The sequence below is a fragment of the Glycine max genome, chromosome 19 (genome assembly GCF_000004515.6).
Source record: "Glycine max cultivar Williams 82 chromosome 19, Glycine_max_v4.0, whole genome shotgun sequence".
NCBI classification, from domain to species: Eukaryota; Viridiplantae; Streptophyta; class Magnoliopsida; order Fabales; family Fabaceae; genus Glycine; species Glycine max.
The window spans coordinates 50,170,647-50,195,236 of NC_038255.2; the positions used below are offsets into that span (position 1 = coordinate 50,170,647).

General features: G+C 33.3%; 1 protein-coding gene and 1 non-coding gene across 3 annotated transcripts; both read left to right on the forward strand.

Annotated features, from left to right (window-relative positions):
- Positions 1-1,917: 1,917 nt before the first annotated feature.
- Positions 1,918-24,487, forward strand: LOC100775991 (protein PIR). 2 transcript variants are annotated; one of them, XM_014771768.3, is made up of 30 exons: positions 1,918-2,165; positions 2,561-2,649; positions 2,796-2,860; positions 2,957-3,034; positions 3,531-3,650; positions 3,740-3,810; positions 3,902-3,994; positions 4,894-4,963; positions 5,139-5,203; positions 5,809-6,004; positions 6,157-6,308; positions 7,198-7,291; positions 7,419-7,610; positions 10,135-10,346; positions 11,661-11,808; positions 12,363-12,531; positions 13,506-13,582; positions 14,322-14,492; positions 15,056-15,132; positions 15,228-15,330; positions 16,681-16,800; positions 16,904-17,047; positions 17,222-17,365; positions 18,046-18,189; positions 18,906-18,993; positions 19,621-19,748; positions 21,388-21,595; positions 22,745-22,917; positions 23,194-23,403; positions 23,852-24,487. In XM_014771768.3, exons 4-30 carry the CDS (start codon positions 2,984-2,986, stop codon positions 24,044-24,046), a joined length of 3,615 nt encoding a protein of 1,204 aa, XP_014627254.1. In that variant the 5' UTR covers positions 1,918-2,165; positions 2,561-2,649; positions 2,796-2,860; positions 2,957-2,983; the 3' UTR covers positions 24,047-24,487. The 2 variants fall into 2 exon arrangements, with proteins under 2 accessions (XP_014627254.1, XP_003554735.1); XM_003554687.5 differs by having other exon boundaries at positions 2,577-2,649.
- On the forward strand, positions 20,319-20,468 carry MIR9745 (microRNA MIR9745). The gene has a single exon (NR_126782.1). It is a non-coding gene; the product is annotated as a microRNA MIR9745 (primary transcript).
- Positions 24,488-24,590: the final 103 nt, after the last annotated feature.

Sequence of the window (24,590 nt, forward strand, 5' to 3'; positions counted from 1 at the left end):
CAAGACCATATAGGACTCTGTTGTTTAGCTCCTCGTCTTATGCTATATATGACCAACGTTCTTCCTGTAATAAACTATCTGCATCATTATGTATGTTTTGCATTCTATGTGTTGGCATTAGAAGCAATAGCCTCTCAAGTGGCGTAACTTCTAATAACGAAATATTAATAATATGCTATTTATATATATTTCTTTTCTTCCGTGTTATTATAATTTTCGTATAACAAAAAATTCATTTTAAAATAATTATCATTTTAATTTTTCAATGTAACATTACTATTTTTTTATTTATATCTCTTATATATTAATGATGAACTATAAAATTTAGAAATTAACAAATGATGATGTAAGATTAATGTTGTAAAATTATTAATCTCTTTAGTTTATTTATTAGTTTTTTTTTGTCTCGGTAGAATAACTTAAGACAATTATTTTGTGATAGAGAAAGTACTTTCTAATCTTTTTTATTTTAAATTAATTTTATCTTAATCTCATTAATTGTATGTATAGATGTTGCCGCATGAATAAATGTTAGTAGCCGAATGTGATTTCAAACAAAAAAATGAAGATCAAATGATTATTGTGAAAAGGAAAAATCTATCTTTCGATTATGGGTCCTCAAACTAATGGATTCTAAGGTGGGAAACTTCACCAAGAAATATAATATGATGTGTTAAATATGTACTTTTTACAATTAATGATTAGGAAAAAAATAAAGACTATAGTAAGTATACATGCATTTAATTTTTTTAAAAAAGAAAAACATATTTTTTTTTTCTTGATGGCGGTCACTGTGTTGTAGCTTTCATCTCCGAAGAATCAATAATTGCAAATTTCAATCCACAACAACTAGGTTATCTTAGATTCAAAAAGAAATTTTTTTGATTCACACCAAAGATTTTGTTTTAGAATCTAGATCTCCCCCAATCATTTGAGCCTAGAACAACCTCGTAGTGGTTGTCAATGGTGACATCATGGTTGAGTTGATGCGCTTGGTGGTATCACTAATGCTGGTTCAATTTGATGATGGCGGTTATGCGTCAAAGTGTGATCCAAGATGATGTCACGAAGGAAGCTTCTAAATAAACTTATCCAAACATATTCCATATACATTGTGATAGGGTAAAACAATTCTTGGTTGTGATAAGCTTACCCATATAGATCTCATATCCAGTGTGGTAGGGTGAAATAATCCTTGGTTGTGATAGGACCTCATGGTAGCTTGGTTTAGTGTAGCAATTGTTGAAACCAAAATAATGGTGGAGATAATGGGAAGTTAAGATAATGCCACCATTCTATTTTTTTTTTATTTTAAAAAACTTTTTATTCTTAAAAATAATATTTTAATACAAGTATAGGGCAATTCTTTTTTTTTTCTAAGCATTACTTCCTCCTCCTTCACTACATTCAAATTTTAAGACGGTTACTCCCACCAGTTCAGTGGGTTTTTTTTTTTTTTTAAAAAAGAAACAAATAAATGAGACAATTCAATCATTTTTTTACACAACTAAAATATCTTAAATTTCTCTTATTCTCACTCAAAAAATTATCAACTTCTTTGATTTGTTTTTATTTAATGGATCCAAACCAAAATTCATTCAATATAATTTCATGCTAAATTATTAACTTTACACGAGTCTAAATTTTTAAAGAAAAATATGGACTCTATTACTTATATTACTTAAACTCTTTTTATTAATGATAATAACAATAAAAAAACTAATGAATGAATGAATTTATTTCACTTTTAAGAATTAAAATTCAAATTTTTGTTTTGAGATTCAAATTTTTATTTTGAGAATTTTGTGTGTTCTACACATTTAGGTTTAAAAATAACTATTTAACAAAGTAAAAATATAGCCGGTATCTTATAAATTCAAAGGGAAGGAGTACTGAGTACAACATAGAATGAGGGCATTTTAGTCCATACAGAAAATGATACCTGCTCACAGACTTGCAATTGAAGACTCTGTGATGTTTATGTACCTACCGAGTAGTGGAGAGAGAGAAATTGAGAAACGAAGCAATTGTAGTTTATCTTTCCTCCGTTGTTGTTCTTCTTCTATGCTTCGCGTTCTGATTTTCCCCCACGATTGACTCAGGATTTGGCTATGGCTGTACCCGTCGAGGAAGCCATTGCAGCTCTATCCACATTCTCGCTCGAGGTACTTCCTTCGACAACAACTCTTGTTTCTCTATTTCAATCCAATTTCTGCCACATTTTTTTCTCAGTTCTTCTGTTATGAACATTGAATTGCGCCTATCGATAATTTTTCTTTTGTACTTTTGCTATTGTTTGTCTGATTCAGTCCATCATTCGCTTAATTGCTGCTAATTCTAATTACAGAAACTTTCATTTTGGTTTTGAAGTTGTGTGAGCTTGTTATGGATAGCGAGCGGCTTCTTTATTTTCTTTGTCCGAAATGTTTATTAGTCAACTATTGACTGAAACTGACTTCTGATCTGTGAATGCTAGATTTACATGGCATGTAATTTGATGTTGAGGTTCCAAAATAACGCATTTCAGGAACTCGAGGTTTTCATGGTTACTTTTTTTAAGTTTGTGAATTATGTAGGATGAGCAACCAGAGGTGCAGGGACCTGGAGTGTGGGTATCAACTGAGAGAGGTGCAACAGAAAGTCCAATAGGTACTTTTGTTTCTTCTTCCATTTTTTTTTCTTTGGATATGTAATGCATTTATGCTTTGATTGTACTTAAAAGCTTGAGCACTTTCGGCTTTGCTTCAAAGATGCATAGTTATTTTTAATTACGGTAACCGCCCTCTTTTTTGTAGAGTATAGCGATGTTTCTGCTTACAGACTATCTCTATCAGAGGACACAAAAGCTCTCAATCAGCTGGTATGCAGCTCTTGGGCTATTTTTGTTGTTTAATCTACCCTTTATCTTTTGTTGAGATTTTTAAATTTTAACTGCTTTTGCTAATACAAAATGCAGAATGCTCTTACCCAAGAGGGAAAGGAGATGGCATCAGTGCTTTACACATATCGTAGTTGTGTCAAAGCACTTCCTCAGGTAAGTTTTCTCTTAAGCTATAGGTAGTTGAAGTGAAGTCTGTGTCTGTCAACAGATATAAAGTACATTGTCTTTTAGATGAATGGATAAATTTTGTCAAAACAAAAAAGAGTTAATCTTTGGACTTATGCAAATTTACTATGTTTGTTGGCTAGTTTTATATATATATATATATATATATATGTTGGCTAGTTTTAAATATATTCATTCATTTAAAAGGCAAAGTTATTCTAGAACTAGAAATTGTTATGATTTTTTTTCTCTGTTTGGATGGTCCACTCCCAAAGTTAGTCTTTTGGGGTAAAGGAATGAATTCAATTAGACAAGGTTTTGTGTAACTGATAGTTTCGCCTAATGCAACTTGATATGTTATATACCGCCATTTTCTTTTTCGCCTAATAGCAATATTAAATTTATCATACTGGAGATCCATTTTCATGTTTCCTTATGACTATATTGTTTTATGTAATTTATGCATTTTGCCACAATGGGGCAGCTACCTGATTCTATGAAGCAAAGTCAAGCTGACTTATATTTGGAAACATATCAAGTTCTGGATTTGGAAATGAGTCGTCTGCGTGAAATTCAGCGTTGGCAAGCATCTGCTTCCTCAAAAGTACCAGATGTTCTTTATTATTTTATGAGAAACTTAGCCGGATCCAGACTTAGCACATTAAGTAAATCTGTAATGTCATTTTTTTGCAGTTAGCTGCTGACATGCAACGTTTTTCTAGGCCTGAACGACGCATTAATGGCCCTACAATATCTCATTTGTGGTGCGTTATAATGATTTATGCTTTTTGTTTCTGGTTTTTGTTATTATTGTTGTTGTTTTGTATTTATTAATTTCTTTGTTCTTGACTGCAGGTCTATGTTGAAGTTGCTTGATGTTTTGGTGCAACTTGATCATCTTAAAAATGCTAAGGCTAGCATACCTAATGACTTTTCATGGTATAAAAGGTATGTATTTAATTTATGCCTATCTCACTTTATCTTCAGGTTGAGGATCTTCAACTTTTCTCAGGTTCAGTGCTTCAGTTTGTTTGTTATATTATCTTATATCCATTTCTTCTCGGAACCCTTTTTATGTATGGTGCTTTTGTATTCACCTCATTCTTTTCTCTTAATTAGCAAATATGTTTTCTTTTTATCCTTTTGCATTTTTTTTCTTTCTTTTTTCTCTCTAATAAAATTTCTTTTCCCATAAAATAAATTAGAAAATTTTAGATATGTTATGTTAAATCACTTAGCTTTAGAGTGTTCAAATTATCTGGTTATTTAGGTAATGATGGGAAAAATGTCTTTTTAGTCCTATACTTTCTATCAAATGTGGTCAATGTATAGGGACCTTTCATATTGATGAATTTGATATTCAAACTTTAAAAAAACATGTGGATTTAGTTCCTTCTCTCTAAGAATTCATCATATTTTTTAAAGTTAGGAGGGACTAAATCCATATGTTTTCTAAAGTTTGAGGACCCAATTCATCAATATGAAAGTATAAGGACCTTGATCACATTTGACCGAAAGTATAGGGACTAAAAACACATTTTTCTCTAATATGAATATAAATTCTAAGAGAACACGTTGAAATATGATTTTCATTGTCTATTTTAAGAAATACAGGTTTATCTGTTACTTGTAGTTAGTAAAACTGTAAAAAAGGCTTTGAATATTGCCAAACTTCAGATTATAAAAAATGGCAAACTTTCCAAGATTCATGCTATGCCTGATAATCTTTAGGAATATTATTATGCAATTACCTTCTCTCTCACCTGATTTAGGATTTCCATATTTGAAAACTTACTTAATGAAGTTTCAGTCATTCATCTTGGTTTTTCCCTCCCTTAATTTGTCAGGACTTTCACACAAGTCAGTGGTCAGTGGCAAGACACTGATTCAATGAGGGAGGAATTAGATGATTTGCAGGTGCATAATTGATGAAATTTCCAAGTTTGTGACATATAGAGTGCTGTAAATTTTTTATTTATTGATTGATTATAAAAAGAGTCTTTTTCCAAAGTTCTCCTTGTTTATATTGTACTTTTGAAAATGCCAAACCAAACATGGATGGTGATTGATCTTTTTTTAATTGTATGTGCAGATTTTCTTGAGCACAAGATGGGCTATTTTGTTGAATTTGCATGTTGAGATGTTCCGTGTGAACAAGTATCCTGCATATCTACTTAACATTTTTTTGTTCCATATAACATTCTTGGCAAAACCACAATGTCTACTCTTTAGGTTTAACTTGTTAATGTTTGGTTATATTTGTTTAGATTTTTTTATTAAGTTTTGTATTTAGGATGGATATGGGAACTGATTCAATAGACACTTGATAGATAAGGTGGTTCATTAAAACGAAAAACTGGTGCTAGTTTGTGTTGAACTTATAGTGATGAGAGAGTGTGTAAGAGACTGGAGGATTTTATCCTTAACCTAGATATGCTTCCATCCAAAAGAAACATGTAGATTTGGTCAGTACTTGAGTTGAGAAATAAAGAGAGAATAGCTGGTGGCTAGGCTACCTCAAATCCTTCTTTTGATTAGTTATTCAAATTTCAAGTTTACAGTATAAAGCAAATTAGAGGAAATCTAGCTGATGAGGAGTTTTTAATCTAAAATTTAGGGCTTGGCTTTTGTCCTTGAATACTGTCACAAAGAAGGACAAAGAACTCCTATTGATTTATCACACCCTGGCTCAACTTTTGCTATCTAACACGTTTTAAATATCCTCCTTTTTATTTCTTATTCAAATCCTTGACTTGAAATAGTGTAGAGGACATTCTTCAAGTTCTTATAGTCTTTGTTGTAGAGTCTTTAGAATTGGACTTTGCACTTCTCTTTCCAGAGCGCCACGTTCTTTTGCGTGTTTTGCCTGTTCTTGTTGTCCTAGTGACATCATCAGAGAAAGACAGTGAGTCTCTGTACAAGAGGGTGAAAATCAACAGACTGATCAATATATTTAAGGTACTGCTGTATATATGCTTATTGATAACATTATATGTACTGGTTAATGAAATGATGTTATTATTAGATCACCTATAATTTTTTTTTGCCTTGAATTTTTTCTCTACTGTCAACAAGTTCAAATCTGTGTATCTTTTTGTCCTTCTTTACAGAATGAAGCAGTCATTCCTGCATTTCCAGATCTGCATTTGTCTCCTGCTGCTATAGTGAAGGAATTATCAACATACTTTCCAAAATTTTCTTCCCAAACTCGCCTTCTCACCCTTCCAGCACCTCATGAGCTTCCACCTCGTGAAGCACAAGAATATCCTCCAATTTTTATTTTTTTTTACCGATAAATTGATACTATTTTGTTATTACTGAACCAAAAATTTTATTTCCTTGACTTGTGTCATCCATGAACTGATATTAATTTTACCACTTTCACTGCAGATAGATGAGTTGCCACCATGATATATTCTTTTGTTTTAATTACTATTTTGGTCCTCTAATTTATTCTTAAGGTTCAATTTGGTCCTCTTATTTTTAAAATGTTCAATTTGGTCCCTTAATTTATATATTAAGTTCAATTTAGTCCTTTTTTTAAAAAGTTTCTATTAGGTCCTTTATTTTTTAAGATGGGTTCAATTTGGTCCCATTTAAAACCAAATTTGGTCTCAATTTTTGAAAATGTTCAAAGCTGATGGAAGAAAATGGGACCAAGTTGAACCCATTTTAAAAAATAACAGACCTAAAACCTTTTAAAATAAAGGGACCAAACTGAACCTTTTAAAAATAAGAGGATCAAATTGAACCAAAAAAATAAATTAGGAGACCAAAATAGTAATCAAGCCTATACTTTTGGATAACAGATTGCATGCTTTCTGTTCATTAAAGTTAAATAATGCCCAGAGGATGGAAATTGCAGTGGTTATAGCCTCCTAAAAAGAAATTGGTGTTAACAGTTGTTTTTTTCCTGCAAAATTTTGTGCGTTCATTGTTGGACGGTGTGGAAAACTTCATAGGTTTAACTAATATATGTTATTGCAACCCATGATCCATTTTTAGATTAATTTGTAGTTAAGATTACTAATGGAACTTCTATCAAAAAAATTATTGAGGAATTGTTTTACTTCTGAAGTGTTAAAACTTTTATAAACTTATAAAGCATCTTCCCGCTGGGTCCTTTAGAATGTAAACTTGACATGATACACATATCAGAGACATTATCTGATCATCAATCATATTGGAGCCATCCGTGCGGAGCATGATGATTTTGTTATTCGTTTTGCTTCTGCAATGAATCAGGTGCTGCCCTCTGCTCTGACTGGGCTTCAAACATAAAGCCCTCTCTGAAATCTTATTTGTTTTGTTTCTGTTGACTGTTGCATAGCATTTAAAACCTGCTAGTTTGTTGTTTATCTCTGTTTTACAGCTGTTACTGTTGAAGTCAACTGATGGTTCTGATGTTGAATGGAGCAAAGAAGTCAAGGGGAACATGTATGATATGATTGTTGAAGGTTTTCAGCTATTAAGCAGATGGACTGCACGCATATGGGAACAATGTGCTTGGAAATTTTCTCGACCATGCAAAGATGCATCCCCATCATTCTCTGATTATGAAAAGGTAAGGAATGTTCAAATATTCTAATTGTTGTTATTTTCTATTTCCTTGTGCTTTTATTCTTATTCTTGTTGTTCTCATTGGTTGTGATGGATGATTAATGATTAATGTTTTAATCTGGTACTGGCACTACAGTACTGCCAATATTGGCATCATTTTTTTTATTTGTATAAAATAATTAACTGCAATTGATATCACTTGTAGCTTTATCCACAATAAATATTACTTGAATCAATATTGTCTTTCCATTAAACACATCAAAATTAATCATTTTCACACTAACCAATATTTGCTTCATTTTTTTATTTGTATGAAACAATTAACTAAGAACAATTCTAGAAAACAACTTGTGCTTTCAATTGTGTTGATACTCCTTGTTACTTCAAGCATGTTAAACGCTTGAACTAGCCAATTTTGTTTTTAAATTAACCACACAAAACTTAACCATTCATCACACAGATCAATCAATTATTTTCTTCAATTTTTGTTCATCATTAATCACTTTGGATGTTCCTGACACCACAACCACCCTTAATGCTTTACCAAATACTCAGCCTTCACTTACACCCAATACTACACCTCAGCCTTCATTTACACCCTTCATTCCAAGTAACACACCTCTTCTTCACTCAATTCATCTCAACATTTGTGATCTTCTTCATCTGATTATCCTGAACAGAATGACTCTCCATTCATAAATTCTGAATCTCAACCCAGCCTTAACATCAATACTGATCAGAATCACAATTCCACATCATGGCTCTGTCAATAGGTACAAAACCAGGCTGGTTGCAAAGGGATTTCATCAGCAGTTGGGTTTTGATTACAAAGAGACTTTCTCTCCTGTAATCAAACCTGTGACTGTCAGACTTCTTCTCTCCCTTGCTCAATGCCTCTTCAACAATTAGATATTAACAATGCCTTCCTCAATGGCACTCTTGAAGAGGAGATTTACATGTCACAGCCCCCTGGGTTTGTGTCCTCTAACAAGCAGCAAGTATGCTGATTGCACAAGGCCATCTATGGTCTAAAACAGGCACCTAGAGCCTGGTTTGACAAACTGAAAACCACTCTTCTCAGTTTTAAATTCTCCTCAAGCAAATGTGACCCATCCCTTTCTGTGTTTTCTGAAAATGCTTCTATTGTCTACATTCTTGTTTACGTTGATGACATCATCATCACCGGAAACAATACCAACCTAATTAATTCTCTTTTTTCTCAACTGAATTCTGATTTCTGTATTCTCTCTCAAAGATCTTGGTGATTTGGACTATTTTTTGGAAATTGAAGTTCAAAGGCAAAAGGATGGATCACTCATTCTCACTCAGTTAAAATACATTAGAGATCTCTTAGCAAAGACTAAAATGGATGAATCTAATCCTATGTCTTCTTCTATGGTTGGAGGCTGCAAACTGACCAAACTTGGTTCTGAAGACTTTTTGAATCCTACCTTGTCAAGATCCATAGTTGGTGCCTTGCAGTATGCTACCATTACACAACCAGAAATTAGTTTTCCTGTCAACGAGGTGTGCCAATTCATGTCAAAGCCCTCTGAACAACACTGGCTAGCTGTGAAGAGAATTCTAAGGTTATCTTAAGGGTACTATTTCTTTGGGGTTACATTTTCAAGCTGCTTCTCCTAGGCAACCTTTCTCTCTTCATGCTTATTGTGATGCTGATTGGGCCTCTGATCCTGATGATAGGAGGTCCACTTCAGGAGCAGTCATTTCTCTTGGTCCTAACTTAATCTCTTGGTGGTCTAAGAAACAATCGGTTGTGGCCTGGTCAAGTACTGAAGCAGAGTATAGAAGCATGGCTCTAATTGCAGCAGAATTGACTTGGATTCAGTCTCTTCTTTCTGAACTTCAAGTTGCTTACACTACTCCTTTAATTCTCTTTGACAATACCAGCACTGTCTCTTTTGGCTCATAATCCTGTTCTTCACTCTCAAACAAAGCATATGGAGCTGGATCTGTTTTTTGTAAGGGAGAAGGTTCTCACAAAGCAGATTAATGTTGTGCATGTGCCTGCAGTTGATCAACTAGCTGATATTCTGACCAAAGCACTCTCTCCTGCTTCATTTCTTTTTTTCAGATCCAAGCTCAAAGTAGTTAAAAGACATTCTTCCAACCCCTCATGAGCTTGTGGGGGGGGGGGGGGGGGTATAAGAGTATAAGGAGTATACATTACTCGAAGTGTATTTTTTACTTTCTTGTAATAAGCAGGTAGTCTAACTACTGTAGTTGGTAGTTGGTTTGTTATTGTTAAGTCTGTTAGTCTATGACAGCTAAGTGACAGTTGTATCAACTAACTCAGGTTAGTTGACTGTTAGCTCGACTATATAAACTAGATTGTAATCTGTTTACCTTTGGGTTGAATAACATTAGATTGAGAATCTCAATCTGTTTACGCTTAAGTTTGATTCAATCAAAGCTGACACCCTACACTTAAAGTCAAAATATATCTTGAATGGTGTCTCATTAAAAGATAAAAATATATGTTGCCATAAATATTGTATTTGTTGTAGGTAGTACGATATAATTACAGTGCAGAGGAAAGGAAAGCACTGGTTGAACTTGTGAGCTACATAAAGAGTGTTGGATCTATGATGCAGCGGTGTGATACACTGGTTGCTGATGCTTTATGGGAAACAATACATTCTGAGGTACAAGATTTTGTCCAAAACACATTAGCTACTATGTTGCGGACTACCTTCAGAAAGAAGAAGGACCTCTCTAGGTAGTATTCTAATTTCACATTACATGGTATAATTGTTACTTTGTGTAACTTGATAGCTGAGATATTCATTGGACTCGGTGTTCTCATGGAATTGTTGATGAAAGTCCTAAAGCTGCTCTTAGAGACTTGGACTGTATCATGAAAACATAATTTTTCTGGATCATAATCAAAGATGTAACAATATTTTCACAATGCAACTTGGAGGTAGTTGGTTTCAAGATACGTTTGTACTATTAGACTGGATCAACAGAGAAAATGCTTTCTGTTGAAACTATGGAAGAGACTAGCTTGTTCTGTTTTATTGTCTTATTTATACCAAGTCTGGGCTATGTACAGCTTGTTGTACAACCTTGTATAATAAATAAAATAAAGTAAATAAGAATATAGTTAGCTTAATTTCAATAATACCAACAGAGAATTTAGTTAATGTTTCAGTTAGCTTAATTTGTTTTCACCAAGTGTTTAACCTGTTGGAAATTACCTAATAATAATGGTTTCACTTACCATCATGTATATATATCTCTTATGGCTGCATTTTTTTATCAAGCTTTTCATTCACAAACAGTCTCTAAAATATTATTTCCTTTGATCTCAATTTAATCAAAGAGCTACAGGGAGAGATTTTGGCTGAATAGTATTTGTGTAAAAATTAAGCAAAACTGAACATGTGCTTAGTTATGTTATGTCAGTTCTTGTGATATCTGAGAATAAAAAGGATAAATGACTGGATGGACTATACTTTCAATAGAAAAGATGTGCTTTATTTTGAGAGTATGAAACTCAAATACACATTCTCAAAGATGTAGTGAAATCGTGGGGAAAAAGTTTAAAGTTTAAATAATAAATATTAGTATTTATTATTTTTTAATCAAAATACATACACTTTTGAGCTGATGCATTCTTTGTATCATACTTGATTTCCTTCAATGCAAATTGCATTGCATGATACTTGTGTTCTGACATATGTGAGCAGCTTAGTCAAAGAGTATGGCTAGAGTTTAGACTATATTAATAAAACCTGAATTTGCAGTTTTCAAATTTTGGCTTATGGTTTCATTATTTCAGTTATTATTATTTGGTAGAAATTGAGTTTTATTTTTAAATGCAGTATTTGATGGTTCTTTGAATTATCCTGTGATACTTAACTTTTTCAGAGTTTTTGGGTTGAATTCTATTTCTTCATTTGAATCCCAAGAAAATTCAAGGAAAACAGCTCATTGATTGAAAAGTCTGCATCATGATTCATCTAATACTCATTTCTTGCTTCAAGTTTTTTTTATTGCTCATATCAATTACCCAAATATGGATTTTCAGGATTCTTTCAGATATGCGGACCCTTTCAGCTGATTGGATGGCTAATACAAACAAGTCAGAATCTGAGTTACAGTCCTCTCAGCATGGAGGTGAAGAAAGCAAAGCAAACATATTTTATCCAAGAGCAGTTGCCCCAACTGCTGCTCAGGTCTTCATCATTTTCCATTCTCTTGCTGGGCCTGTTATATAATTTGTTATTATTAATATATGCATATAAGTGAAGAGCTGCATTTATCAGAGATCAAAGTATCCATGCTATATATTGAACTCTGCTATCTGTAATTCTGTATAGATGTTTTGTTGAACTAGCATATGGACTAACTAGTTACTAATGCTGTGATAGAAGAAAATAAATAAAGATGCTCAAGTGTGCATTTATTTTGAAATGTTGAACAAGATTCATTTATGTGGTCATGCATATGGGCAGATTCATTCTTACATGTTATGATTTTGAAAAAAAAATATTTTTCTTAGATTACTTTTTTCAAACGCAGGTCTTCAGTGTGAAATTTCTTCTTCATGTGTATTCACGTAAATTATAGCAATCAATTTATTCATACTATATAAGGCCTTGCATGATAATTTCTTCTTCATGTGTATTCTCTATATCCTGGCTTGGGCTGCTTTACAAGTTCGTTCTTTGGATATATGTCATTTTGTGGTTAGCATGTAAGAGTTGCTTAGCCTATCTCTTCACTACAGGTGCACTGCTTGCAGTTCTTAATATATGAGGTGGTTTCTGGTGGTAACCTTAGGAGGCCAGGTGGACTCTTCGGCAATAGTGGCTCAGAAATTCCAGTTAATGATTTAAAACAGCTGGAGACATTTTTTTACAAGCTTGGTTTTTTCCTTCATATTTTAGACTACTCAGGTAAATGGTCTTAGATTGACCCAAGCATCAATTTTACTGCAAAGACTCATCCTTTGGGCATTCCATTGATAGATCCAACATCTACACCGACAACCTCTTCCTCTCGCTACTCCTGCCATGTGGTTCCTCTCCTACATTAGGGAGCTAGTTTTAAAGCATTACATTTTGTTATATCTCTGTTAATAACATATGGATCCACAAACATATATATGGCATGGCTTCATGGGGCACTGCTTCAAACCTAGACAGGGCACTTCTACTCCCTCTTGGTTTTTATCTGACAAAATAAAAGGGTAAATTAGTCAAACATCTAGAAATTGAATTAGAACATACATGTCTTAGAATGTAGGTTTGAGCCTAACTCAACCCTAAAAGCTAGTTCAGGGTAATGATTGTCCCTCACTTATATATTCTATCTTTGCACTATCTCTAGCCGATGTAGGACTTGGGTTTTCCCAATATACCCCCTCACACCCATACACTTTTGGGTTTGGTATAGGGATAACATGGTCGGTGACCCTTTGAATGGATCTAGGATAGATTCTGATATCATCTTAGAATGTGGCTTTAGGCCTAATTCGATCCCAAAAGCTAGCTTATGGGGTGAGGGTTACCCCCCACTTGTATATTTTATCTTTGTCTTATCTCTAGCTAATGTGGGACTTGGGCTTTTTCCAATACACCTCATGCAATGGAGCTGACAGATCCCTGATTATTAACAATGTCATTTGGTGTTCATGAAATCTTTGGGCTCTTACGAAAGTTAAAGCATCTAATACAAACTATACATCATTGAAATGAGAGGGCAGATAGATGTTTAAAGGATAGCTGAACACAACATTAAACTGATATCTTGCTTTCTTGGGTAGAATAGTGGCTGAATAAATTTCTGAAACAGTTCAATGATATAGAATCCTTTGCATATGCCTTATTGCATCCTTCAATGTAATTGACTTGGGTAACGATGCTTGCAGCAACTGTTGCAACATTGACAGATCTTGGTTTCTTATGGTTTAGAGAATTCTATTTAGAGTCTTCACGAGTCATTCAGGTAATACTTATCAGCACAAAATTATTTGAATTTCAAATCTATCATGTTCAGCAGAAACACTCTTTGATAAGACCAGCTACAAATTTCATAGCTACTTGCAAGATATTGATTGCATCAAGCATTCATTCATCGGAATCTATTTATAAATTGTAATTGAATAAGAAACTCTAATAATGGTTGGCTAGCAACTTGGAATGCGAATTGTTAGAGCCTCCAGGTATTTCCTTGAAAAATTTCAATGAAGATGGTAGGATGATGGTGTTTGTATTTGTTATTTTTTTTTTTCTGAAAAACTCTTCTAATATTGATGTTTTTTTTTTCTATCCTGGCCCTTTAAAAGTGAATGTCTTGTCTCTATTTTTGTATACTTTAGTTGTCCCCTACTCCCCACCCCATCCCAAATCTGTTAATTTTACATAAACTACTCATGGAGACCAAAATAACTAGCAAAAGAAGGCTGAGTATATCATTGAAACAGGTTTTATTTATAAAAAAAAAAAAGTTATATGTTATGTGCATCTAATCTTTCTTCATTTTTGCTGATAGCTTTTTATGAACTTTAACATTATTCTGTTATCAAGAAGTAATTTCTGTGTAATGAGTTTCTCAATGTTGTTTTTCAAACGTCAAAATTTCCAAATTCTGCTAAACTCGTGATCTTTTTATTTTTATTTTCTTTTATGCATTTGTTTTCCACCTCCCCCTCTTGTACTAAATTTAGTTAATTTATTCCATATAGTTTCCAATTGAATGCTCCCTTCCTTGGATGTTGGTGGATTGTGTACTTGAGTCACCGAATTCTGGTCTTCTCGAGAGTGTTCTAATGCCATTTGACATCTATAATGATTCAGCTCAGCAAGCCTTGGTGTTGCTGAAGCAACGGTTTTTATACGATGAAATTGAGGCTGAGGTATTATACATTTTTAACTTAATGGCTAATGCTAGATGATTATATGATGAATGTCCTGGAGCAGTATAATATCTGATACAGATGATTTTAGGTGGATATGCTGTAGTGCACCAAATTCATGGGTGTAACTTATGTGCTGATAGGCATCATCCTACAGTTACCGAATTTAAGAGATGATAAAAAGAATACTAGGGGAATTGAGCACAACGAGTAGAAGTGGGAATTGGGCTATAAAATTCTTGCTTGCATGGCAAGGTGGGAAGGAAGGGGAAACTTGGGAGGGTGAAAATAAGGGAGGGGTGGGAGGATCTTTGTGGTGGCATCCAGAAAATTGAGTGGGGACAGGGAGGAGGCAGGACCCTCAATGAGCCTGCATTTTTATGTGTTTTCTTTTCTATTTTGAGAGTTGTTTGTAAATTCTTGCCTCTGTTGACATCAGTTTATACCGGTAGCAGAGAGTAAATTCTGGTGCTAGTACAATAAGATTTTTGCTTCTGATTACCAGTTTCCTATCATATGCTTTCTGCATTCATTGACTCTTTTCTGTTTACCTTTTTTCACAGGTGGATCATTGTTTTGATATATTTGTTACAAAATTATGTGAAACCATTTTCACATATTACAAAAGTTGGGCGGCATGGTATGCTCATTATTTCTCTGGCTTATTCAGCTTTTCTTTTGATTATTTCCATGGACAAACCTTTTTTCTTACTGATGGAGGCCTAAATCATGCAGTGAATTGCTTGATCCTTCATTCCTCTTTGCTTCGGACAATGCAGAAAAGTATGCCGTGCAACCCATAAGGCTCAATATGCTGCTTAAAATGACTAGAGTGAAGGTGAATGAATTACACTATCATAATTTTTATTTTCCATGATTAGATTTGGTGCATTAAAGTGTAAACTGGGTGTATGCTACCAGATTGATAATTTTTTGATATGAAAATAGCCCAAGGTGCAGGGATTGAAAATATATGTACATGCTATTAGATACCCATCTCCCAGCAGGGTTTGGAAATGCTTGACTGAAGCCTTAGTTTAAGTGAACAAAGCTTAACTGTTTCATTACTTCTTTATTTAGTATTTATCAGGGTGTTAACAATTCAAATCTCATTATCTTTTCAAGTGATCTTGGAATCATGTGACTTACTATAACTTCAGGAATTATACAAAACAGATGTCTTTGTGTACTATTATAAGCAGGAATAAGTTTTTAGAATATTTTTCTTCCTAAGAATTTAATATTTTACTGGTTATCAGTTAGTTGCATTTGCATCAAAATCTTCCCACAAGTTAGCAAAGCTTGTTGATCAGAAAGTCCAAGTTTGAAATCTTGTGAATGGAAAAACAGGTGCTGGGAGAGTGTTGCCTGTCTAATTGGTTCAACCCAACTCAACTTGGATTAGTTAAGGTCCAAGGTGGCTTTTGGATGTTTGGTCTATCTTTTTGGAGCTTCTCCTCTCTTTGAAAGGAGAAACCAGGCCAAATACAATTCTAAAAAAACTATTAAGTATAAAAGTGGCTTTTTTCTATATGAACTAAGGAAGAAAACATAAAAAAAGAAGAGCTTTTAGATAATCTATATTTTAGGAACTTCTGCTTTCCCTTCTTCACTTTTCCAAATCCCAAAACTCAGTAGTGTGCTAACCAAGAATTATTAACTAAAAATTTACTTTTAAGCTGAACGAATATAAAATTATCAAACACATTCAATTATAAAGTTTTATTTTTACTTGAACTTTAAAGTAGTTTTTAAGATCCAAAAAAATCAATCCAAAGGCCACCTAGTGAAAAAGTTCTCTAAAGTTATTGACGGAGAGAATAAAGACATCTTGGTAGGTGTTTTACTTTTCAATATTTTGTTTCTAGGGTAATTCCATTTTAATCATTAATAAAATTCTTGTAGAAACTTCTGGTGTCAAAAGGATGGAAAGTAGGTTCCGATCATCTTCAATGCCACATCCTGCAACAAACTAATGGAGATTGTTTAAGAAAATAATAATGAAGGCTAAGATTGATGCTTACATGAATTATAACTTTTATTTTCATGGTGTATTCGTTTTTCTATTTAGATGATTTCTCTCACACTCACACTCCCACACTCACATGTATGTTCTGCTGGATGTCATAATTAGAATTTGAGTGAGTTGCAATTACTCTCATGTGATTAAATATCTTTTGTTGCACAGCTGCTTGGAAGGATGATTAATTTGCGAAGTTTGATCACTGAACGGATGAACAAGGTTTTCCGTGAAAATATTGAGTTTTTATTTGATCGTTTTGAGTGTCAGGATCTGTGTGCCATAGTGGTTAGTGATTTTACCTTTGCTACTTCCCTGCCCAACAATTATGAACTACTTTTTCTTTTCTCAATGTTCATTAACTAATGTAATACTGACTATTTTATTTCAGGAATTAGAGAAGTTGTTGGATGTCTTAAAACATTCCCATGAACTACTGTCTAGAGATCTTTCTGTAGACTCTTTTAGTCTCATGTTGAATGAGATGCAAGAGAACATTTCCCTTGTATCATTTTCTAGTCGATTGGCCTCACAGGTTTGCCCCTTTGAGCTCTAAAGATGTACTTTAATTTTGATGTCTTCCTGTTATTTTTTTAATCTTGAATCCTCATATTGAAAGTTTGAAACCACTATTTGAATGGTAATTAATAATTTCATGACTTGATCTGTTTCCTACAATTTCATTGATATATTTCTTTACGTATGCTAGATTTGGTCTGAGATGCATAGTGATTTTTTGCCAAATTTCATTCTCTGCAATACTACTCAACGTTTTATCAGATCATCAAGAACGGTTCCTGTTCAAAAGCCATCTGTACCCTCTTCTAAGCCTAGTTTCTATTGTGGTACTCAAGTAAGTATTCCTCTTACTGCCTTTAATGGTACAGACATTATAAAATCAATTGCAGTATTTTTAATGGCATAGATAATTATCTATTTCTGATTATAAACATGTTAAATACAAGTACAAGTAGTTCAATTTTTTGCTCAACTCAGATGTTTACATGGGTAAAATAATGTGATTTACTTCCTCTGACTGAATTTGTTCATCTGACTTTCCATTTTGGGAAGTTCCAAAATGTATGTCAGCGTGTCGCATAAGACCTTAGGACCAATATGCCAGGTGGGTCTGTTCCAAGTGTAGAAGTATTGGGAAAAACCCAAGTCTCACATTGGCTAGAGATAGTGCCAACATAGAGTATATAAGTGGAGGACAAGTGTCATCCTATGAGTTAGCTTTTGGGGTTGACTTAGACTCAAACCCACATTCTAAGATGGTATCAGAGCATATCCTAGATCCATTCAAAGGGCCACGCACCAAGTTTTTTTGAGTTGAGAGCGCCTTTTTTTTCCCTAGCTTTTACTCTAATCTTTTTAGCTATCATTTTTGTGTTTCTTCTATTCATTTTTTTTTACTTGTTGAGTGTATATATAATGAGAGAAAAGGAGATGAATGATTGTGTTTGTGTGCGTGCTTTCTACAATTTTCTCTATGTACATATATAGAAGTTTCTCATTATCTCACTCTGATAGGATTTGAATTCTGCCCATCAAAGTTTTGCACGACTGCATAGTGGATTCTTTGGAACACCTCACATGTTTTCTATTGTTCGACTTCTGGGATCCCGATCATTACCTTGGCTTATTAGAGCTCTTCTTGATCACATATCAAACAAGGTATGCCATTCTTTATATTTGCTAAATTGTGAATAATTCATTACCCGACATTTATTTTTCTGTGGAAACCTCCTAAACATTGTAAAATAAAATTTTATGTATACCTTTAAGTTTGATAATAAACTAAACAATAGAAATTTATGCAAACTATTTGAAATTCTCCTTGCTTCCTACCCCTTGTTACTCTAATTTTTTTTACTTATCAATAAAAAATCCTTCATTATAATGTATGCCTTTTGCATCCATATTCAAGACACCTATGCCATATGTCACTAACAGGTTATGAAGTGCAGAGTTGTTTTGACTCTGGAAAACTGATCAACTGACTCTTTATAACCATGCAAAAATAACTCAAGCAATGAATACATAGTGCAAGCCTTTGCATAACAAAGAGAGAACAAGTGCCATTTCTTTTCAAGTTATGAAAAAATGTCCAAAGTTTGACCATAAAGTATGCGTTGATCTGTACACGCTCATATGCTAAGGATATGAGAAGAGAATGATGAAATGTTAAATGTAATTTTACAATATATAGATTCCACAATGATATTCACAGAAGTTTGTACCTTAATTTAAACCAAATTAAGCAACTGATCATTATTTATAGATTGGCACACATACATACTGGATGCTTCTAGTTTGCATATGTCTATATTTATTGCTATTATAAAATTTAGACATGGCTCACTAACAACGTAAATGGGTGCTATTCCTAGATTACTTTGCTTGAACCAATGATTACAGGATTACAAGATTCTTTGCCAAAATCAATTGGGCTTCTTCCTTTCGATGGAGGTGTGACAGGTACATGATGACACTTTTCTTTTTACTTGAAAAAACTTTACTCTGCAATATTCTTATATGTGAATGCTTAAAATGTATTCTTTCAACATCTTGATGGAAAATTATGCATACTGATTCATTGTATATAAAATTCTTGAAGTATAAAAAATTGTGAAAGGAAAAATCAATCTCCAAATAATAGTGAGTCTTATCATGTAAATCTCATATACTTGGACATGCATGCATCATACAATATTCCAAATTCTTGGTAACTATGAACCAATTACACAGTGCTTGACCAAAACATTTCTTAGATATTAATTATTAGTAGCCTGCATTTCTTTGTCCTTTCTTTTGAATAAAGTATTACTAGATGCATTTCTTTGTCATGGAGTTGAGGTGATTGATATTTCTTATATCCTTTCTTTTGTGTTTCTTATATAACTAGAAGAGACCTTAGGCATAATGCATTTTTCAAAATCTCAAAAGCACTGAAACATTTTGCTAGAAACTAGAAATTTATCAAGGCAGTTATATTTCATGGTCATTACAAATAGTTTTCTCATCAACAAATTATCTACTAAGGAGTGCAGTACATAGACACATGGTCATATCTGAGAAATTAATTCTTATATTATTGGTACACAGGTTGTGTGAGACTCGTTAAGGAGCATCTTAACTGGGAGACAAAATCAGAACTGAAAGCTGAGGTTCTTCATGGCATAAAAGAGATTGGAAGTGTATTATATTGGATGGGGCTTCTAGATATTGTGTTGGTCAGTAACATAGTGCAATTATCAATTTATTTATTGCAATTGCCATCAACATAAGTTCAAGACTTAATAAATCTGTTTTGTATTTCAAGATAACAATTTAAAAATTCATGTTTTTTTGAAACCCAACCATAAAAGAAAAAAGATGGCACAAGACCAGTTATTTTAGCCAATTGTAGGAGATAAAGTACCAAGGAGTACCTATAGTCAAGAACCTTTATGATGCAAAGCTGACTCAAAAAAAAAACAAGATATTAAGCTTGGTAAATATTATGAATAAAAGGAAATCTTTGCAGATAACTTACTTGAAGTCCTTATTTGGTTAGACTTTAAATAGATGGAGACGGCAAAGTTATTTAGGTAGCACTAGAAGAATTTGGGCATTGCAGTCTTGCAGACATAAAAATGGCAAGGAGGACCTAAGAACATTTGTGAATGGAAAGTAAGGTGTTTGTGGGCTGGGTTTAACCAGTCTAGTCCAATCCTAATATTTTGGACATGTACATGGACCAGGTTGAGTATGATAAAACGTACATAGAGGACATATCTTATGAAAGAAAACATCTTATATGAGAGTGAGAGAATTAAATTTGGACCGTATAACCAAACATGGAGGGTTAAGATTTAACGTTAAAAAGTCACATGACTTTTTAAGTGGTTACATGACATTAAATCTTGATCGTTCATGTTTGGTTATACGGTCCAGATTTAATCTTGTTACTCATTTAAAATACCTTACTCTCATATGATATGTCCTCTCTCTCTCTCTCTCTCTCTATATATATATATATATATATATATATATATATATAAAGAGAGAGAGAAGGGATCAACTTACTTTAAGAATCCTTATCATTCATTTTCTTAAAATCTAATAGTTGTAATAAGTTATTAATCTTATCTGTTAGATTCCAAGAGAATGATAGTGGGGATGAGGAGTAACTTTAAAAGAGTTACTCTTGGTGTAAGTTGATTCCTCCCCATATATATATATTTGTACAAATGGAAAAAGTAGACAGCTCTTAATTTCTAGATTCTGAACTTGTCCTAATTAGCTCTGGGCCAGAATGGGTTATTGGGGTCAGACTCAGGTCATGTCTTAAAAACACTGAGACCCAAGACATATTGGGGTAAAGTTAACTGTAAATTAGTTAATTTTTAGGTGAATTTGGAATTTTTATTTTGGGATGAAAGTGTTAGATATATAAATCATTTTTGAGAGAGTTGTGAGCATGTGCATTGTCCATGCTTCAAGACCAAATGGATCTTAAATAAGGAGGTGTGTTAGAGATTTGATCCTTTATGGAATGATTCTCAAACAAAATGGACAGGCAAAGAAAAATGACAAAAGTGAGAGGTATTTAGGGAGTTTGGAATCTCACATAAACTTTTTAAGAATTTGAGCAAGAGGAGATCTCATGTCAGTCGAAGAATAATAATTTATCATCACCAAACTCCCAAAGTAATTTTACAACGATGCATAATGTTGGAGAATACATTTTGCAAAATTGATAGTGTTACATGGGAAATAAGGAGGAATAACCTCATTTTCCTTAATTGTAGCCTATTGATGTTTTCAACTTTTCATATATGTTACTTTAATTTGAGAGTAGTAGTGATCAATACGATGCATTCTTGACAGAGAGAAAAGGATTCTATGGATTTCATGCAAACTGCTCCCTGGCTGGGCTTGCTTCCTGGAGCAGATGGTCAAATAGTAACTTCTCAAGATGGTGGAGACAGCCCTGTTGTTAGTTTGTTTAAATCAACAGCTGCTGCAATGGTTTCATACCCTGGCTGTCCATCACCTACCTCTTTCCACATTATGTCAAAACAAGCAGAAGCTGCAGGTGTGCTGTTGGATATGCTTTCTAATTTTTTTGCTGTCAGCTTGGCATATTTCTTGGTAAAAATAAATTTACAAATGCTTGATGTTAAAAGATTAGTTGAGAAGTCTAGACTGTAACAATAGGAAATATAATGGCCATAAGGTATTTCAAAATGATGAAAGAAATAAATAGATAGAAGGAAAAATTTGTAAAACTCAAATTAGTTTAGTATCAGCATGATGCAACAGACATGGATGTCATTGTCTAAACATCTTCATGCAGGTATTATTGTGAAAAATTAAATATAGAATGTGTTTATGTCAAAAGTGCTATGCATAAAAAATAAACCTATCCCACTATGTGAGATTGACTACATGGACCACATAACACTATTGGGCTTGGTCAAAAAACCAAATTCTCAAGAATATCATTCATTATGAGATTCTTCTTATTATTTATCTCTAATGTCCTTGATCTCCCTCTGTATCTTTTCATAGTACTAGAAATCATGTTGTCTACTCTTTTCACTGGTGCCTTCAGTAACATTCCTTCCACTTGTCCAAATTATCTTAACTGATTTTCTATGTTCTCTTCCTTGATAGTTGCTAAAAATATCTTATTAATGCATTGAAATACATCTCATTTAATATCAATTCTCTTTCATTTCTCTTCCTCCCTCTATGCCTAAAACCCTATTTTTTCGACAAAAACATTTATTATACCTTGGTATTTATCAATAAATTCTTCCTCTCTCAATAAATCTTTCTTACTTTTGGTTGCTTAAAATCAACTCTAAGGGTTTGATAACAAAATCCTTTTATTATTCATTGCTTCTACTTCTAGAGATGTTAATGTTATGCTTTATGTACATATACTTTGTGATCTGTAATTTTAGGAGAACAAAATGATATTTCTTATTATACATTGATCAAAACTACACAAGAGAGAGATATAGTTTAGTAGAGATCCTAACCATCCTGAAGATAAAATAAATACAAGATAGAGAAAGGGAAAATCAAATCAGACCAGATTTAAACAATCTGATCTTGAATTCTTGATTATAACTACCTAAATCTTCTAGAATCCTTATTTGAAATTCAAAATAAAAGCACATACAGCTGGCAACATGATCTTTTCATAGTAGCTCAGACATTGTTTCTTTTGTTACAGATCTTTTATACAAGGCTAACTTGAACACTGGAAGTGTGCTGGAGTATGCACTTGCTTTCGCTAGTGCTGCGTTGGATAAATATTGTAATAAATGGAGTGCTGCACCCAAAACGGGCTTCATTGACATCACAATTTCTAAAGATTTCTATCGAATATACAGTGGTCTCCAAATTGTAAGGAGCAACCTTCCATTCATTTTTCAAGTTGCTTAATAACTTGATGGTGCTTTGAATGATGAATTGGCTTCACATATAAAATTATTTACATGTATAGTAATTGTTGTTTTTATCTTTATGCACCTTTTAGCTCACAGTTTTGGTAAGTTAAATTGGAAAAAAATTAGCTTGAACCACTTTGTATAATCTTGTTCAATACATTAATGAATTTCCTAGTGTGTATTCTTTTTTTAAAAATATATTTTGATGTGTGCTTTTGCTGGAGCTACATAGGGATACTTGGAAGAATCTGCCCAAGTGCCATCAAATAGTCATGAAAGGCTGGGAGATTCAATTGCTTGGGGGGGCTGCACTATAATTTATTTGCTTGGGCAGCAGCTGCATTTTGAGCTGTTTGACTTTTCATATCAGATCCTCAATATCGCAGAAGTGGAGGCTGCATCTGTTATGCAAACACATAAGAACTCACAATTTGCCGTGCAGGTTTATATTCTTCAAATCAAAGTCAAAAGAATACTTGCTTGTTTTACATAATCATTATCTATTAATAAAATTATTGTTTCCGTTATTGCCCATATTTTGCCATGCAAGCATTATAGGAATGTTTTCCTTTTTGCTCAACATTTTCTTCTAGTTTACTGCATTTCTAGAAAATTATTTTATGTTATTCGTCAATTCACTGATACAGTGAGTAAAGATGAAATCAACTTCTGTTTGACCATATTGTTAAAACAAATCAAATTTAATTTAGATGTATGTCATATCAAATGTTTTAATGATGTCCAAATCGTACAGTTACAAAGAACCTGCGACATGGCAACCTGGTTAAGTGCCAATTTAAATTCCAAGTCCTCGCGGCTTAAGTAGTGATGGCCTTCTTTGTATGTATCTTGTGTGCTGTTATTGATAGCATTTATTTTTCTTTTAACAGGGATGGGAAGCCTTATTGGAAGCAATGAAAAAAGCAAGGAGATTAAATAACCATGTATTTTCTATGCTTAAAGCACGTTGCCCCCTTGAAGAAAAGACAGCTTGTGCTATTAAGCAAAGTGGTGCTCCAATACATCGTATAAAATTTGATAACACAGTTTCAGCATTTGAAACACTGCCGCAGAAAGGTTCTTAAACGAGTAGTCTAGTTGTAGACTGCCAGCAAATTCTGTGCCTTGTTCCCTATACGGTGTACATGTAACTAAGCGGTGTTGTATTGTATGTAATAGATACTAAGTACGGTACGTATATGTTCATGAGCCGAGTTTCTATACAGAGGTAGCAACAATTTTGTATTTGATAAAAAAAAAAATGTTTGACATAGGTGTTCGATTTGAACAAACTGTTGGACAATATTTGGCATGCTCTTATGGAACTAGGTCCAATCTAAGTTCTGAACCCTACGAAAAAATACAGACCAAAATATTGTTGTCAGATTACAGCTTTAGTGGAGCTCAGTCAGTTGGTTACAACTGTCACTAGCTATTAGTTGTAGTTATCATTGGATTTGGCTTGGACAAGATTGTATAAATACCTTTCTCGACCTCTAACGAGTTTTTTCTGCTCTTTCTCCAAACTCTTCTTGCTATCACTTTAATTCTTTGTTTATTTGACACCTTTCATAGTAAAAGAGCTAGCTCTCGAGAAATTATTATATTTATTTTAAAAAGGGTAATATT

Bases quoted from the DNA above. Each gene is read 5' to 3' on its own strand.
- LOC100775991 (XM_003554687.5), top strand. From the start codon at position 2,112: ATGGCTGTACCCGTCGAGGAAGCCATTGCAGCTCTATCCACATTCTCG. The intron at 7,292-7,418 runs GTGCTGCCCTCT...TCTGTTTTACAG, and splicing joins TTGCTTCTGCAATGAATCAG to CTGTTACTGTTGAAGTCAAC. The intron at 18,994-19,620 runs GTACATGATGAC...ATTGGTACACAG, and splicing joins TTTCGATGGAGGTGTGACAG to GTTGTGTGAGACTCGTTAAG.